General features: G+C 35.8%; 1 protein-coding gene across 1 annotated transcript; it reads right to left on the bottom strand.

Annotated features, from left to right (window-relative positions):
- Nucleotides 1–7,350: 7,350 nt before the first annotated feature.
- Nucleotides 7,351–11,802, bottom strand: LOC116265011 (MYB-like transcription factor EOBI). The gene is made up of 4 exons (XM_031645519.2): nucleotides 11,683–11,802; nucleotides 10,438–10,802; nucleotides 10,175–10,304; nucleotides 7,351–8,013 (listed from the first exon to the last, which is right to left on the bottom strand). Exons 2-4 carry the CDS (start codon nucleotides 10,571–10,573, stop codon nucleotides 7,623–7,625), a joined length of 657 nt encoding a protein of 218 aa, XP_031501379.1. The 5' UTR covers nucleotides 10,574–10,802; nucleotides 11,683–11,802; the 3' UTR covers nucleotides 7,351–7,622.
- Between the last annotated feature and the right edge of the window lies 1 nt (nucleotide 11,803).

The raw sequence follows: 11,803 nt of genomic DNA, 5'->3' as shown, positions 1-11,803 counted from the left end.
CCAAAAAAAGTTATTGGAGGCCACTGATCGGCAAGTGGACAATACCAGGAGCAGGTTAATAAATATATAAGATGAAGTACTTCTTTTCCTCAAGTATACAAGGAAAGTTTGGTTTACCTGGTTAAAATATTGCACTTGAAAACTCTGTTTGGAAGAAGATAAAAAACCATTCAACTTCGGAGTGGAAAAGGTTATTTTCACCTCTTTAATGCTTTCATTCAAGTTTGTGGAATAAATTTGGACATATGGCTGGAATATTTAGTTTGCATATGCAAGTGAGCATTGTGGATATCGACATCCTAAATTTTGTTGGCAGGAAACTTTATGCAACTAACTAGTTGGGTACCCGACCTGTGATAGGCCAAGGGTTGGTTCTTTGACATTTGAGATTACTTGAAAAAAAGTGTTGCTGGGCTGGGTGGCCCGAGTCCGGTATTGGGGTCCGACTCGGCTCAATATTCATCTCTATATAATTTTTGTTTTGTTTTCTCTCTCTCTCTCTCTCTTTCTCTCTCTCTCTCTTTCTCTCTCTCTTTCTATATATATATATATATATATATATATCTATATATATATATATATATATATATATGCTAGAAGTCGGCTCACTTAGCACCGATGACTTCGTTAAAAACTCTTTGTATATCACCGATGGTTCCCTTAAACACTATTGGCGTGTCGCCAAGGGTATCTAAGATATTAAAATATAAAGTGTTAAGGGTTTCAGGATAAATATCAAACCAGGTACCTGACAGTATGGGTCAATTACGCAAGTTCATTATGATCAGAAAGGTCAACAGTGTTCGGTTCATACCTGTGGAAAAATTTCCTGCAATATAAGTAAACAGTCTTCGCTGGTCAGACATACCAAACAGTTAATGCAGCAAAAGGACAAATTGCAGCAACATGAACAAACACCAAACAGCTCATAAACTTGCTCGATAACAATTTTGTGCGATATAGAACTGTTTATAGTTACAAGAAAAGGACATAGAACTAGCAAAAGATCAACACGGCTTCACAAGTGATAAGACAAGGATGTTTTAATTAATGAATATATCTGAAAACATCTCAAAATTAGAAAGCAACTCTGAAATTGGTGCTCAAATAGTTCTTTAGATCTTGGAATATACTTTCTCAGGCCTTGGGCCGGCTCAGCAAGCAAAATGAGACCGGTTATAACTTATATGGGTCATGCTGGTCCATGACTTTTAGTGTGCTAGAATGGTTAATGATTAAAATACCATAGTTCATATTGAAAAAAAAAAACTTTTTGTAAAGACAAAAATAAAAATAAAAAAAGTTTAAAAACTATAAATAATATTTCTTTTTTAAAAATTACCAACATATCCATTGCTCCTTTAAGCGTACCATGCGCAACGCCGCACACAACCTTCTCTAGGACGCATGCCGTCCCGTGTTCCGGAAAAAGGAAAAAATCCTAGTGATGTGATTAATGCTCTGGTTTCTATTGCACACCCAAAATCTGAATCCCATGTACTAATTTAAAAAGATTATATTTTCTTAGTAATATAATGTGTATTATGAGTTAACGGGAGGGAAAAGAGACTTGAAGACCTTCTTGCTTTAGGGGTTTTTAGTTGAGTTGCAACCTAAATGGCAGGAGGGTTACTTTGAACTCGACATAGCAAACCCCACCCTTAAAACCTTGGAAAGTAACAACTACGGGAATCGTGCATCATCTATGCATCATTGCTCTCATAAGCTATGCTATGACCATGAAGACTAATCAAATGTATATTCTGTATAGTATTTTCTTGCCAAAATATTTATCAATACCTGGTTTTGACAGACATTTAAATCCGATTACAATTAAAGTTTTTACAGTTGGTTGTATTTTATGTATCTGAACAGAAATTTGATTCTATGCCTAGAAAAGTTCATGGATGGTTCCAAAACGATTTTTTTCAAAATATTTAAAAGAGTGTGAAAATATGGAGATGATTGCACAAGTTTTACAATGGTCATTAAAATTTGTCAAAGATTGAAAAAGAATTATGAAAAGCAGATTGATTTAAAAAAAAAAAAAACTGCAAAAAAAAAATCATTCTTTCCAAGAATCAGTAAAAGGTTGCAAACTTAAAATGATATAGAAAAGGATTCGCCCTAAGCCTATCAATGATTTGCCAAAAGCAAGTGACGATATCCAAAATGGGTGAATGTCATCCAAATCACGAAAGGGTTTCCAAAATATTATTTTCTTAAAAATTATTATTAGCTTACGAAATTTCACATAATCTAAAAAAACTATGGGTATATGAAATTCAAACACACAAAAATAAATGCACATTAAAATCAGTCAGTAAAATTCAATTTATTGCATAAAGTAATTTAAAATTCATATTAACAGTTTTTCAAAAGGACATTTAAACTATATGATAATTTACGTGCAGAAATTCTGCAAAAATATTAGAAAAATAATGTAAAATTTTTTCACAAGGTCAGAAAAAAAATATGAAAGCATAAGGTTTATGGTTAGGTCTAGATCAAGGCTTTCTTTAGACATGCACTTAGAATCAACGTCGACGACAAAGAGCCGAAAAATGAAAATGGTGGACCTAACCCCATTTTCTCAATAATAAGAAAAATTGCTAGGCGAAATTTCGACTTTGATCACTACCATTGATTCTTCCATAAAAATGTAGTATAACCATTACATACTAACCTTTACAAATATTAGAAAGCTACATTTAAGTTTGAAAAGAAAAATCATTCAAATGCCGCTCTTCTCTGCCTTCATATCCACTTGTAGCTTCCTTATTCTATAGAAGATACATGCTGGACAAAATCTTAATTCTTTGGAAGATACTTCATAACTATGAATTTGTGTTTTCTCCTTAACATATCCCTTGTGGATCAACCGCTGCCTCATCCTGAATAAAGGCCATGGAAGGGCTCCATTAATAATAACAATACTTCGAAGCACATCCCATTCCCAAGATGTAAGCTTTCGATTGATACACCCAAATCTTTCAGGTAGAAAGGTCATTTGGAAGGTATAAAGCGACTAGCCATATACGCCGGATATGCACTGGTGCATACTCCTAATACATGACATGTGTCACTTTAGCCTACTCTTATGGGTACGTGTCATGTACATGAGCATGTGTATAGCAGCCCCGGCAGGGCAGGGTTAATACGGATGTGTATAACACATTAAGCCTATACGTATAACCAGAGCTTCAGTGTAAAGCACAACCGATAATGAAAAGTTCATCATTTCTACAATAATGAATTTTGCATGCTTTTTGGTTGGTATCCTATGCCAAATCACGGGCATGAAGCGTCTCTACTTTTTTACCTGAGCTATGGTACCCTCCAATCAATCGAATGTGCCTTTGTTTGTATGATGCAGATATCTCTCTCTCTCTCTCTCTCTCTCTCTCTCTCTCTCAATAGTAAGTAGAAGATAGCCTACTGAAATCAATTAAGAAGTTCTTTTACAACTAAGGTTCTTCAAGCTTGCTACTTTAAAGACGTGATCTCCTTGCAGTTTTTTGCAATTTCCTCTCTTCACTACCGTTAAGATCTCTCATGCCTAGAATGCTTTCTCTCCTGGCTGGTCAGACAAAGTGCATACTTTGAACGATCTTCTGGGATATTCACGGCCACGATGAGTTCTTGCCAGCACATGGCTTGTCCAATCAGAACCAGGTGATTCTTTCGGCATCGTCACTAACAAGGCAATCGATTGCATGTTTGCTCCTTGGAGGATCCAGAGCGGGGGCTGAGCTAGTGATTTCTGGCTAGGGGACACCAGCAATAAATTTTTAAATTTTGAAGAAGCATCAACATATAAATAAGAAAAATTGCTCTGCGGGGTCAATACAAAAAAAAAAGAAAAAAAAAAAAGAAATGTTCTTTTGTTGGTCCGTGTAGGCAATTATCCACACGTTGCACAGACCTTCCTCCATTTCTGATCTTGGGTATCAAAGGAGGCTTTGTCATTCTGCATTAAAATTGATTAATGTGAATGCTAGGTATATTCGATTGATCAAACTTAACTAGTAGATAGGGATGGCTTTGTCATTGCTCACATGTCATGCATGGCTACGTCACAGCGAAACTCACAAGACCATAGATATTTTGGAGTAATGCCCGAATTTCCACTGTTGATCGGTATCATCATTTTGGTGCTATTAATAATGCCAAAGCAGCTAGCTATCAACCTTGCTGTGTCTAATCAATGAATTCAATTCCTAAAATGCTTTGGATATTTTGGTTGTCAATCTCAAATATCTTTCATGTTGAACCTAATTTAAAACTAAATTTTTTTCAGCTGGCTCTACTTTCATATTTCATTGATCAACGAAGAATCGGACATTGCATGTGCTTTTCCCGTGAGAAGTGTGCATCTGGGAGAACCTTTTCCCCTTATCTATTCATTACTGCGATGGAACGACTGGAAAGAAGATTTCAAATAAAAAAAAAAGTTATCTCCTTATTTATCAAGTGCACCAAGGGGCATAAGGTAGCTAGTTGGGCTGGTAGGCATGTGGAAGCCAGTCATAAGTTTGATTCTCATAGGCATTATTTCTCTAAACTGCAAATAATGACCGATGCAACTCCAACTGTTAAGTTTGATAGAGTAACTTTACTAGTCTCGAATTAGTTTTGGACTCTAAAGGCTGAGGGAAATGACCGATGCAACTCCAACTGTTAAGTTGGATAGAGTAACTTTACTATTGTCGAAGCAGTTTTGGACTCTAAAGGCTGAGGGAAGAGTGACGAGCTTCAACCTTTTCGGGCATTTCCCTTCTCCTCATTTATCAAGTTCTCCCAGTAGAATCATAATTTCTATCACGATGGTACATCTTCATTAATGATTCAAGACATTCTTTGGAAAAGTAAACTTATCTTGAACTAGTTCAAATATTCAGTTAGGTGAAGTCTGCATCCTTTTTTGACTTATACAAGGGAAATTACGACAATCACGCTCCTATTTTTTTGGAACCAACTTACATCTTCGATGGACAAATAAAGACGATCTTGGGACCTTCACTATATCGCAGTCACCATATATGCGTTTTCTGATCCCGTAGTTCATATTTTATGGAACTGGGGTTGATTCTTTCAGTGGTTGTGCTACAAATTACTTGGTGTCGAAGTTTCTAAAGCTCAAGTAAATTAATGGCTTAAGCATGCATTGTCTTGTGCATGGGGATAATATTTTCTACCATATAGATCAGGAACGCGCGGTTATCCAAATTGGTACTACTGGAAATGCAACTAAAGAATGTGAAGTCCTGGTTTATGATCAGGAGATCACAAACAGGTGAATTCTAGACGCTCGATGAATTTTAGATTGGATTGAAAAGAGGTAATGTGGAGACTTTCTGGATCTTCTGGGATTCGGAAAATTAAATGCCAGATGAATACAACCCCATTCATTTCTTCGGAAAGCCTATACTTGATCATCCATTTTCTTCAAGGCCGGCCGGCAACAAAGAGGTGAGTCGAATTAATTACATCCAGCCCCAGATATTTTCGTATGCGTTGAGCCTATGATTCCAAAATATCAAGCAATTTCTTTTCAAAGTTGCCTTTGTCTATAAACAAATAAGGAATGATCTTTCGAAACAAGCCAATTACTATGCCTTTCTACAAGGAAAAAAAAAAAAAGAAGGAACATATCCAATATTATTCAACATTCAAGCATGGACCTCGTAATGATCACCTTGCTTGTTTAAAGGTTGCACCATCTTGAAGAAAACTGCGATTAACTTTTCCATCACACTTCACCAAAGTGCTATTCGAAGTAATTATCTTGCCAACCCATCCATGATTTAGTGCTCTATGATCATGTTAAGTGCTTTTCTTGCATCATCATCCAATCATAGAGTCAAAATTTCAACTTTCCAGTATTTCAATATGCTAGAACAAGGAATCCAATCCTACAAAGCTGATAATATTGGAAGCGATTGACAAGACACCAAGTTTCTAATTCGGCCACTACTTTCCCTGGTCATGGCATAGATATCCATAAACCAGTGGTTTATAGTATAGCAGACCACTGCTACATAATGCATGTGCATTTCCCATTTTATTTCATGAAGCTATGCTTCTTTCGGATGCCGTCTGCTACTCCACGCTTTTACTCTTATGGAACTTGCAACCATGTGTTTCACATTGGTACTGCCATTTACCTAAAACAAGGAGCTTCGCTTTATCGTGTTACTGAATCATGTGGTTACTATCTTAGAAAACGTTATGATATTTATGCATGAACTGGCCAACCTTTTGCTCAGCAATCACCTACGTGACACATGTCACCATTTTCACACACATATATTACATATCTTAACAACTATTGATTGCGACAAGTTAAATGGTTTATGTTTGTCTTCGTGAACCCTTACTGTTGAACATTTAATGAAGGAAGAGAGAGAGAGAGAGTTGTCTAAAGAATTAGTTGTAACTAGTATGCGCGTGTATGTGTCTATGCACACAACACACACACACACACACACACATATATATATGTGTGTGTATATAACTTGGACCACGTTCATGGGTTGATCATGTAGATCTAGTTTTAGCTGCTAGCTACTTTGAAGGCCACATGACATACCACACTGCATGACAAGATCTATAAAGTTGCAGGTCTCCAAGCTAAGACACTATAATAATATGAGCCTTGCACGCCTATAGTGCCATATCATTAGATAATATCTGGGTTGAACAACCATATTGGCCACACAACATGCCATGTGAAAGAAAATATCTCATTTCAAGCGCGTTAGATATCATCCCCAATATCAAGAAAGTAAGACCCTCAGCTTTCTCGTGGTGCTATCCCTAGAAGCATTCCCTGGTGTTCTTCTTTTTAAGATCTATGTTTTAGAGGCCTGGTCCTTGAAGGATTTATTATCTAAAGATTCTAAACCACAATCATAGTAGTAAAATAATAACAATAACAATGATAATGATCAGTTTTTCTTTGTTGGATCAAGAGAAAATTAATATCTCCATAAATAATCACATACTAGTAGACAGGATGTTGGTAAAACTATTTTGGTGTTCCCTTGGAGGACACTGGCGAATGACACAAAATCGTGAGATTTGAACTCACATGATACCCTTCAGCTTGGTCGCGTATGCATTTAGGAATTGCATTGAATCAGACGATTGGAGATCTTGTTATCAAACTCATGCAAGTAATCGTATTCCTAGTTCTCAACTTACATGAAAGATTGATTCCAAAATTCTCTTACAAGCTTGGCTTTAGAGTTAAGTTTATCAAACAAATTTTCAGCTAAAACCAGATTTCTGACATGATTTTAGCACCATCCAAACGGGATATAAAGTTTCTGAAAAACCCAACAAATCTCAAGTTCACAAATATCTTTTTGATAGCCATTTTAAACTAAAATGACAGTGAAACTAAATATACAAATTATAGGAAGGACAACACAACACACTGGCCCCCTTTCTCTTTCTCTATCGATGGACGTTGTTTAGATTATAACTAGTAACTTCTTTTTGTCATACATAATACAGAAGTCTTCATATACCAAACTGCTAAACAAAAGTTCAATATCTAAAACAAGGAAAGATCACGTCTCTACATATATATTGATGCAAGAACCTGATCAGCTGACTTAGGAGCCATTGAAGGGCTGCAGTGGCCAAAGCTCATCCATTCCCCATGTGTTGTCGCTGTGTTCATCATTGAAGACAGAGGAAAGCTCATCAAACTCAGGGAAGCATGTGGACGTGCTGGCCTCGTTCATGGAGTTTTGAGTCGTGGGTGCAGCAGCTGCAGATGATCCTGAACAGAATTCAGGCAACATCCATCGTGCATCACGATCACCAGAATTGCCGCCTCCATCGGTGGCGGCGCCGTCAGCAGCAGTGCTGGTTGAGGAATCGGTCTGCTGGCCCTCCAAGCCCTGCGGCGCTTGCTTTAAACGTTTCTGAATCTGAGTTCTCCAGTAGTTCTTTATCTCATTATCTGTTCTGCCTGGTAAGTGTTTGGCAATTTTGGACCACCTACATATATAAGTTGAACGATCAAATAGTGTTCGAGTTTTTTTGAATCAAATGGTAGTATGTGCGCTTGAATCGGTAGATCTGATTATGCATGTAAATATTTTCGAAGTCGCGCATGGAAGCTGTATGTATTCAAAATATCAGAACAAAAAAAGACACTTTCACTACCTTTAAGATATATGCGACGTTACCATGAAGTAATATATCACGGTGTCTCGTTCTAGATATTTTTTGTGATTAACCCTTGTACTCTTAAAAATGGATAAGAGTTGCCTTCTTTTTTTCACTTAAAATGATTTGATTCCATTGAATGACTTAGAGAAAACATCCAAGGCATTTATGCGTCTTTAATATTCATGTATTGATCAATCGTATTCATATAGATAAACTCAATGGTCAAGTTGTACACGATTGATAAATATTAAGATATATATATATATACATATATATAATATATATGTTATATATATTAATTATATAAATATGTATATATATATATATATAATTTCTTTAATTAAATAGGATATCTAGCGTTTGTTTGTACTTTTAGCTGCTGAAGTTGTTTTTGATCAATTACACAAATATGCGTGAAAAAATATTTATAATTATAAGATCAAAGAAAAACATAAACACTTAGAATGCAATTGGTTGATTCCCTCCACGTCAATTACGGAAAAGTCCAGTCGTTTTTGTTTTGTCACCTAATTCATGTAAACCAGTTTTTAAAAATTGGTTATGAAACCAGGTTGCCATAAAACTTGGCTTTCAGAAAACTTTGAAGGTGTCATCCGAACACAACCTTTATGTGAGAGATGAGATTTATAAGCCAACAAATTTGAGACTGTTACAAAATCTGGTCCAAAACATCGTATTTTCACAAGTTCTTTGGAATCATCACACACACACACATGTATATATATATATATATATATATATACACACACACATGTAGAGAGAGAGAGAGAAATAATAATAATATAATCAATTTCAAAAGCAGGAAAAAATCAGTTAATTAATGCAACAAACAGAAAAGTAGGTAAAAAAAGTGAGGAGTTCCACTTCACATATATATGAAACCATGTTCGTCAGAGGTTAGGCAACTAACATATTGACCACAAAAAATCGCCTTTTTAGGATCTAATGGTGTTGTCAGCTTCACAAAAACTGGTATAACTAATGGCCTATCAAGCAAAAGAATATTTAGGGGGCACAAGCATGAAGTTAATTAGAACAAACTAATACTATAATGCGACAGATGAAAAAGTCATTGGGTATTAATTTTTGGTTCACTCATTTTGTTATATGGCTATAGTTTTCATGTGGTGTTTTAAATTCACAATTATCAATATTTTCTTGAAATGGTTGTCGAAAAACATAAAGTATTGCGGGATTTACCTTTGTCAAGATTTTGTTTCAATCTTTGTCTCAACTAGTTTAAAGCATAATGTTTTTTTGTCAAGCGAATATTATATAAAAGTAAAGGTCAATTCTTAAAGTTGATTAATAAAAAATATGGTCTTGGCAAGGGTATAATGACAATTATAGTGAGAAAGCAGCGTTAGTTCCTTATTTGATTTGTCCATTATTTCATGAATCTATCTCAAAAATTAAGATATAGTTATAATAATTTATGCATCAGTTCAAATTTTTGGAACAAATTCATGAAACAATATGTAACCGTTGCATTAAGCCAAACAACACCCACGGTATTAAGTTTTGTATTGGCACTTGCTCACCAAGATTAGAAAAAATGTGGATGCTATTTCAAAAAATTATTTGTAAAATAATATTATATGTACTGGCAACCCTAAAACCTTTTAATGTATTGCTAGATATACATCGATCGCCACACCTTCAGATCTTTCCTGTGAAATTTTGTGACTCTTTTCTATTCTATTCTTCTTTGTTATATTTGTACACATATATATATATATATAAAAGAAGTTAAATAGCCATGCATGAAACCCAGAGAAAGGGGAGGAAAAGAGAGATATTTATGAGAGAAAGCAATTAAATAAGCCCGAACAGATCATATGCAAAACTTGATCTCTGCGAGCCGTTGATCTCTGCCGAATTGCATCAAAGAAATACCATTTCCCAGTTCCTATGAAATGATTAAAAAAGGAAGAACGCAGGAAGATTCAACTCGACATATCTAGACCTGTTCCCCCACTTGGAGTGCAGTTGCAGTATCAGGAGTTGCTCCTCGGGCGTGATATTTCCACGTCTAACATCAGGTTTCAGGTAGTTCAGCCATCTCAGCCTGCAACTTTTCCCTGTGCGCTTCAGTCCTGCACAAAGCAGAAGGCAAGGAACAAAAGAAAACAGATGAATTCCGAAGAAAAATAGAGGCTTCTTCTTCTTTTTGTGGCCTTTTGATTTGTCTTTTCTTGAAGAGAAAGCAGAACTCGACAAGAGCGTTACCTGCCAATCTTGCTAGGGAGTTCCAGAGGCCTTCACCATGAGTGCTGACATAGTTGATGAGGATCATGTCTTCCTCCATGGTCCATGGCCCTTTCCTCGTTTCACCTTGTTCGTTGGTGTTGCAGTGCTTATCCATTGCACCCCGTAAGAACAAGAGTTAAACTAATCTCGGTTGAATTTATAGGAAGGAGATGTGTGGTGCTTTTAGAGAGAGAGAAAGGAGGAGAGAGAGAGGGAAAGAGGGAGAGATAATGGGTGATTTCTCACTCTAACCAAAGATGACAAGGCACCGTCGTCTTCACTATTAGGTGATTTTTGTGGAGTCTGCTTGATTTAGAAGGCCAAAAGATTGGCACTTGGAGAGGCTTATTAAGAAAAAAAAAGGGAAAGAAAAAGGAAGAAGTCATCACATGAAGTGAGGTGAATAATTGAAATCAAAGCTGTCAAATCAAGAAGCGAGTTGCATTAACACCTGCCAAGTGTGAATTGAGCAGTGGGCAGTGCTCGCAGGACAAGAATTTTGCATGATTTTTTTTTTATCTTTTGAAATATGTATGGTTTTCAAGTTTCAAGTCTTGGAACAGTAAAAAAAACTGACATTCAGAAGTTAAAATTTCACTTCCTTCTACTTTGGTTGATTGTGAAAATGGTTGAGTCAAGGCCTTGGATTTTCTTCACATTGTGATCTTTGCATGCATTAATATATCTTTTGGTTACATTCAATCACCTCTACGTACACATCTCATAAATTCCAGATGTTTTTAGACCTAGACTTTCCAAGCAGCTAGCTAGTGAAACATATATGGAGCAAGAATTGAATATATTATTACTTGTAAGTTACAAAAAAAAGCTTGTTATCGTAGGAGATAAAAAAAACATGCCATTATAAGCCTGTAATGAATAGACGTGATTACCTATATTATATGGTTAAAAGAAGGCACAATAACAACATATATAAAAGAAGGCATCCAAAAAACTGGGAAATGAACAAACATGATAAAAAACTAGGGAAGAATTCCAAAATAAACAAATATCATCATAAAAAAAATTAATGGATATTCAAGAACCAAACACCCTTTTTCCAAGAAAATTGAATAGAAAAAGCCATAGGAAAGAGTCTATTAATGGTGAAAACCTACAAAAAACTAGTGAATTTAACATGCAACGCTCGAAAAGCCCATGTTAAAACACATACATACATTCATATACATGCACATGCATAGATATAAAGACTCACACATGTACCTTCATGAACATTGGGGAAGGGCTGGAGCAGTAGATGCCATGATCATTTTTCATGAAACATGAACCGACTTTGCTTTTTGAAGGCGTGACTTCAGGGATAAGATTCGAGCCATATAAATTC

The sequence above is a fragment of the Nymphaea colorata genome, chromosome 11 (genome assembly GCF_008831285.2).
Source record: "Nymphaea colorata isolate Beijing-Zhang1983 chromosome 11, ASM883128v2, whole genome shotgun sequence".
NCBI classification, from domain to species: domain Eukaryota; kingdom Viridiplantae; phylum Streptophyta; class Magnoliopsida; order Nymphaeales; family Nymphaeaceae; genus Nymphaea; species Nymphaea colorata.
This window is presented reverse-complemented; position numbering and strand designations above follow the sequence as displayed.